This window comes from Poecilia latipinna, unplaced genomic scaffold (assembly GCF_001443285.1).
Source record: "Poecilia latipinna isolate Pla-1442-1.1 unplaced genomic scaffold, P_latipinna-1.0 Scaffold3132, whole genome shotgun sequence".
In the NCBI taxonomy this organism is placed as follows: domain Eukaryota; kingdom Metazoa; phylum Chordata; class Actinopteri; order Cyprinodontiformes; family Poeciliidae; genus Poecilia; species Poecilia latipinna.
The window spans coordinates 7,172-13,910 of NW_015115748.1; the positions used below are offsets into that span (position 1 = coordinate 7,172).

The 6,739-nt window shown below is 37.9% G+C and overlaps 1 protein-coding gene across 1 annotated transcript in view; it reads left to right on the forward strand.

Annotated features, from left to right (window-relative positions):
* The window catches only part of LOC106940220 (protein kinase C epsilon type-like), a 54,205-nt gene that overhangs the window by 5,594 nt on the left and 41,872 nt on the right, over positions 1–6,739 (forward strand). Inside the window, exons 3-9 of the mRNA XM_015022899.1 lie at positions 286–320; positions 705–793; positions 982–1,114; positions 1,189–1,331; positions 1,479–1,578; positions 2,148–2,410; positions 2,490–2,663. Of these exons, the coding sequence (XP_014878385.1) occupies positions 286–320; positions 705–793; positions 982–1,114; positions 1,189–1,331; positions 1,479–1,578; positions 2,148–2,410; positions 2,490–2,663 (937 nt within the window). The remainder of the gene's footprint in view (positions 1–285; positions 321–704; positions 794–981; positions 1,115–1,188; positions 1,332–1,478; positions 1,579–2,147; positions 2,411–2,489; positions 2,664–6,739) is intronic.

The following is a 6,739-nucleotide window of genomic DNA, read 5'->3' on the forward strand; positions in this document are numbered from 1 at the left end:
CACGCATGTACATGGATGTTGCATGTTGTTGATTGGACAACAACATGCAAACTCCATGCAGAAAGACCCCAGGTCAGGAATCGAATCCAGGACCTTCTTGCTGCAAGGCAACAGTTCTACCAACTGCGCCACTGTACAGCCCTGCGTTTTATCATTTAAAGCTTAATTTATGAACTGTATATGCCTGCTTTTTGTTTTTGTCAGCAATCCTTTTCAGCATGTCTTGATAACATGTTCATCAGTCTTTGTGAGTTTTCTTTTTTTAACGTGTCTGTCTTTCTGCAGGGGCGTTTTAGGGAAACAAGGTTACCAGTGTCAAGGTAATGTCTTTTTCCTTTATAATGACATTAAAGCTACCACCAGTGACATACTGAAAGGTCAATTTGTAACTTACTTCATTCATAAATAAAGTGAACATCATTGGTGTCTTAAGAAATTAACTAACACTATTATGTAAAAGTTAACTTTTCACTTTTTATACTTTATGTAAAGAAACCAGACTTTTTAATCTTTAAGAAGGTTTTAAAAGATTTTAGGATTTTGAGGTGCTTTTTAGTTTTTCTTTGGACTTTAACTTTTGTACTTCATCAGATTGTAATTTATGGTACTTATGTAATGAGACGATTAATTATAATAAATTCCTCCAGATTAGAGGAGTTTAGAAACTAAACATTTGGTTCTGGTTCTGTGTGTTGCTGCTACAGTTTGTACCTGTGTCGTCCATAAGCGCTGCCATGAGCTCATCATTACCAAGTGTGCAGGAATGAAGAAGCAGGATGACACAGTCGGAGAAGTAAGACGTGATGTTTCCTACAAAAACTTCATGGAACTCAAAGCTCTGTTCTTATCTCATACTTAGGGTTCTGGGTGTTTTTTATTAGATGTCAGTTTATTGTAGAAGTATGGAAAGCCTTCATCACAAAATGAAGGTTTCCAGGTATTTCCAGACGTATTTAACAGAGCATGCTGGTTTTCTTGCAGCAAGTCGGGTCTCAGAGGTTCAGTGTCAACGTCCCGCACAAGTTCAGCATTCACAACTTTAAAGTTCTGACCTTCTGCGACCACTGCGGCTCCCTGCTGTGGGGCCTGCTGCGACAGGGACTCCAGTGTAAAGGTAAACCTGAAGCTCACCACAGCTCTTCTTCCCACCTTATCAGGTGTGTGAACTTTCCTCTGTCTGTGCTGCAGTATGTAAAGTGAACGTACACAGGCGATGCGAGAGCAACGTCGCTCCCACATGTGGAGTGGATGCCAGAAGAATTGCAACCGTCCTCTCAGATCTTGGACTGACACCAGATAAAATCTCCAACAGCACCCAGAGGCGGAAAAAGGTTGAGACTACTTAGTGTCTGTACTTTGAGAAACTAAATGTGTGTGTTCATTTACTGGATTTGATAATCATTGAAATTAACACATGTAAACACTCAATAAAACACAGGGTGTGGGTGTGCGTGTGGGTGTATGTGTGTGTGTTTAAGCAGCTTCCTCAGGCTCAGGATCGTCAGCAGCTGCCATCAGAGCTACATCAGACAGAGGAGGACCACTCGAGGTCCGCTCCCACCTCTCCATGTGATCAAGGTAGGGAACCTCATCTCACAGCGACCCCATACACTGAAGTATTGAACTAAGCACATCATAGCTCATCTGTATGGTGGCCCTGAAGTGCAAACAAATCACTAAACACAACTACACAACAACATTAACTAATCAAAGCTACAAATTAAAAAAAGCACAGCAACAGTAACAAAATGGAAGAGGTCAAATCTCAGTGGGTAACCTGACACATGGTTGATTGGACAACAACACATTTGATTTTAGACCCAGTAATTATTCTGGCATTCTTTGCTTAGATAGGAAGAAAGATAGTCACATGTTTGCATCATCAATAGCATTCATGTTTTCAACAAACACCAGATTAACTTCCAGTTCTAACGCCAAAAGTGGAGCCATCCAGTCAACAATGATTTGGGTTTCCCACTGGGACTGGACTGTTCCGCTTTGGTAAAATTCTTGTTTTTTCTTAATTTGCAGTTCTGCTTATTAAGAACTGCAAATTGTGTTTTTCAATCTGCAGTTGTGTCTAGTGATTTGTTGATGTGGTTTGCACTTCTGGGCAACGATACCTTTTTTCATTTGACTCTGCGCAGATGTGAAGGAACTGGAGAACATCCGGAAAGCTCTGTCCTTCGACCACCGTGGAGAGGAGCACAAAGCACACCCTCTGTCCTCGCCATCGTCGGTAGAGACGATGGAAGAAAGAGGGGCAGGGGGCGTCGATGGAAGTGGGGTAAAGGAAGAGAGAAGCCAGGAGAATGGCGAGGTCAAAGGTCACAGTGCTGCTGAGATAAAAAGGATGAACCTGCATGACTTCCTGTTCATAAAGGTGCTGGGGAAAGGAAGCTTCGGAAAGGTTGGTGGAAAAGATTGGGAAGAGTGGAGAGAGGTTTGGAGCGGGTGTTCCCCTCTTACTGTGAGTGTGGTGTAATCAGGTGATGCTGGCCGAGCTGAAGGGCACCGACGAGGTGTTCGCTGTCAAAGTGCTGAAGAAGGACGTGATCCTGCAGGACGACGACGTGGACTGCACCATGACGGAGAAGAGGATCCTGGCGCTGGCCAGGAAGCACCCGTATCTGACCCAGCTCTTCTTCTGCTTCCAGACTAAAGTAAGGGGTACTCACATGCAGGGACAGTGCCATGCCACTGGAGGGCAATGTCAGACCATGTTAAATCTGGAGATATTTGTGGACAGCTCTCTCAAATAGAAGGAGAAAGTCTGTCAAAGTTTATTTATATATCACAATTACAACAGCCTATGTTGACCAAAGTGCTTCACAGCAAACAACATCACAGGTAGAAAAATGACAAAATATAAATAAAATTAAGTTTAGTAAAAATAATGAGACAAATATATAATTGATATCAAACAATTACATGGATTAACTTACGGAGGAGTTTTTAATAGAAAAATAAAGATAGACAATTAACCATTAATATTAATATATAAAAATAAATTAATCTCTTAGACAGATAAATAATTATCAAAGAAAACGCACTTCTCAGGCCCTCAAGAAAAATATTCAGGGTTTATTTCCATGATGAACCTGCAGCAACTAAGTTGTTGTGAACAGATATGATCTAATCCAATCTTTTTTGGTATTTAAACATCTACTAATAACATTTTTTCTTTTTTTTTTCAACCATTGTGTTGTAAAAGCTAAAATATACAAATCACACAGGTAATGTCAGCTGTGATGTTGCACTTTCCATACTCAGAGTTGTGCTCATAAGTTTACATACTCTGGCAGAGTTTCTGAGTTGTAGGCCATTGAATAGTCATCCAAACCTCTGAAGCCATTTTGTTTGGTGTTTGCTCTATGTATACAGCAGCCAAAGATAACCAGATTAAATACATCCAGCCTATCTATCTCCAGCTAAGAAATAACTAACCCACTTTAATCCAAATATAAATTGCTTGCCTAGAAAGTCTAGTTTGTTTGGGGAGGTGTGACCAAAACGTGAACTTTGGACACCCAAGAACCTCGGTTCAGCTGAGGTGACCTCTACTCGCTTTGAAGTATAGCCGGTTATTTACTGTATCGTTTATCATTTATCACAGTAAGTTTCTTATTATGATATGTATTTTTATTTATTGTTATCATGATAACCAATTAATGTTTAAAACACCCCCAAACTGTCCTTATTGTTGGGATAAATAGTTGATCACTAAATGTGCACTGTGTCAGTGATCATTGCGATTAAACACTTTTTATTCCTAAATAATTTATAAAAACTCAATTTTTACCAGTGGAGCCATTAGCACAGTGACAGAGTCGTTTAAACCTGCCTCTCAGCTTTCGTCATTTCCACTTTCAGACATTTTTCCGTCTATACACGAAATGTCCTAAAACTGACAGACACACAAAGCTGCCCTGGTTCCCATCAGGAAACATGTAGCAGGTTTGTACATTTATGAAAGAGTTTTGCTGTTACTGTACCGTGTTAGTGTTCGTCCTTTCACTGCAACTTGACCCTGACGGTGCAACACCGTTGTTTTTTTTTCCTTTGAGGCCTCAGCAGGTGGTGACCTTTATCATCAGACTTCTACTAGTAAAATAGAACACGCGGTGGAAATGGAAAACACATAAAACAGCTTTTGCTTTTGTTGATGTATTTCCTGAACTCCTGATAAAATGTGAGGCTGGCTTTTCTTAAAGTACTTTTAAGTAGTCAGTCTTCAGAATCTTTTTTAGTACTTCAGTGATATCAGCTCAGTTTTAGTGTTCTTTGTGTTTGGTGCTTCCCTTTGACTTAGAATCTTAGTCGTCATGTTTTTGGTGACAACACAATATTTACTTAACATATTTGTACTGAAGTCCAGCGGACAATAGAAGACGCTAGCAGATATAAATTCACCTTAATTAGAATCTCGACTTGCCTCCTTGTCTGTCACTGGGTCATAGATAGTGGGGATAGTCCGAGTTTAGATGCAATCTCATTGTTAGTCATTTGTAGAATAGCCCCAGCAAGTTTGTGCTGGGGCTATGAACTGAAAACATTGACTAATGGAATGATGATGATGATGTTATTCCTCCATCAACGACTGGCTCCAGAAGTCCTGGGCTTCAATTGTTTTTGTTCTTCATGATCTTTGAGGCTAATTTTAGGTCACTTTTCTCTATATGGAGTCATTTTTAGCAGCAATACACAATAACTTCAGCTTTCATTAATAGTGTGTTTGGAAAATCAGAATTTCAATTCTCAGATTTTTTTTTCTACATGGAGCATAAAACAAAATAAGTTAGCCACAATGCTGGTTTTGGTTTCATTGTGAAGTAAGTTAACCTGAGAGTAGTTTATATTTACTGGAACAAAGCAATGACAGGAAATATTGTGTGACATTAAATAGAGGAGTAAAATACATATTAAAAATACTGAACTAAAGTGTTCCCATAAAAATAGAATAAAATACACATTGCCATGGTCACACACAAAAGAAACCATCAAATGGGTCGCAAGTCAGTAAATAAATAGTTTCAATAATGACACAAACAGCTCTGGGAAAATTAAGAGAACACTTAAAATGATCAGATCTCATATTTTACTCTGAATAGGTACCCTGCCCATACACTTATGTCCATTATGGTGGACATTTTATTGAAGCTTAATTTTTGTTCCTACTTTGAGTTACCCTTTCTAGCCCTACAGTACTCTTTAGAGGACATCCTGGGCTTTCCAGGGATGTGTCATGTGATAGGTTTGCATATCGGGAAGTCCCTTTTTTTTCCTAAATCAAAATGGCTTACCTGCCAGCAACCACATTTTATGGAAAGAGGGTAGACAAGTCAAATATTTAACTTCTTTTGTTATTTTTGTCATGGTAATTATTTATATTCTTGTTGATTAAATACCAATAACAATAATTTTGACCAGTGAAAACAATTTAATAATTTTTGTTTAGAAATAACAGACCTTTTATGAATGTCAATTGTAGTGGACATCAGGACCATTTCAGTATATTTAATGACTTCACATTGTTGTACAAGAAAGAAGTGAAACAGGATTCTACACAAGATAGTAGAGGGAGATTCAGATCTAGAGTTGTCAGATGAAGATGAGTATAAGTACATTTTTGTGCAGACCATTGAATCTGGTCTCTTCATTTTTTCCAGATCTGTATGTTAAGATACATAGTTATTCACTTGTTCATGTTTAAATGTATTACTTATTAAAAGCATATACATTTTTAAGTGACATTTTGTGTTTCAGTGCACCATTAAATAACTCAAACTGTCACTGTGGCGCATTGCTTCACATCTGATTGATAAAGTTTACTGTTAGCATCTACTGACTTTGATTGGTTACAGATAAAAATAAAATTACAATCTACTGCATTAAGTTTAAAGAACAATTTCCATAAAAATGACTCTTTATTCAATGGAATATAAAATAAAAATTTATAAAACAAAACAGAAACGTGTGCTGTATGTCTACAACTAGGACAGAAATAATTAACATTTTCATCAATGAATAAAAATGAGACAAAAATATTGGTGGAGGATAAAATACATTGAAGACAAAATTATTTTTGTGTGGAAAGGTGGGACAAATAAAAAAACTAACCAATAAAAGAGGTGATGCCTTTACAAGCCTGTCAGCCATTTGTGTCTTCAGCAGGGGTGAAAGTAGTTTTAAATTCTTGGGGGTACTATGACAAAAGTGTGTATTTAAATATATACATATATATGTATACACCAGAGCAATAGAGGCTCAGATCTACCACACCAGACAAGACCCAAGGTGTGGGTTGTGCAAGGAGGCCTCTGAGACTTACTTTACTTTACTAGATGCAGATGAAGGCACCGTCCAACATGGAAAAAGAAAAGACAATACAATTTAGATCTTAAATATCTAAATTTAAGATCTAAATTTAGATATTTAAATTTACGGAAACAGAAAGATTTCAAAGAAAAGAAAAGAACAACTAACCTGAATGAGATGCCACTCAAAGTCCATCAGGTTTTTGATGAGGGTGGAAACCTGAACATTGACCGTCACTTTTTCTTTTGAATGGTCTTTCCTGTCTTTTTGGATACCATCTTCCCATGACCGGATTTTGTGTCCCTTTCTGGGTTAATCCCAATGAAGCGACTAAAAAACTAAATCAAAAATGGGAAAATTCCTGAGAATACAAATAGTGTGGCATTCTGAATACAGCTGGTACAATATGTAAATAAAGCTG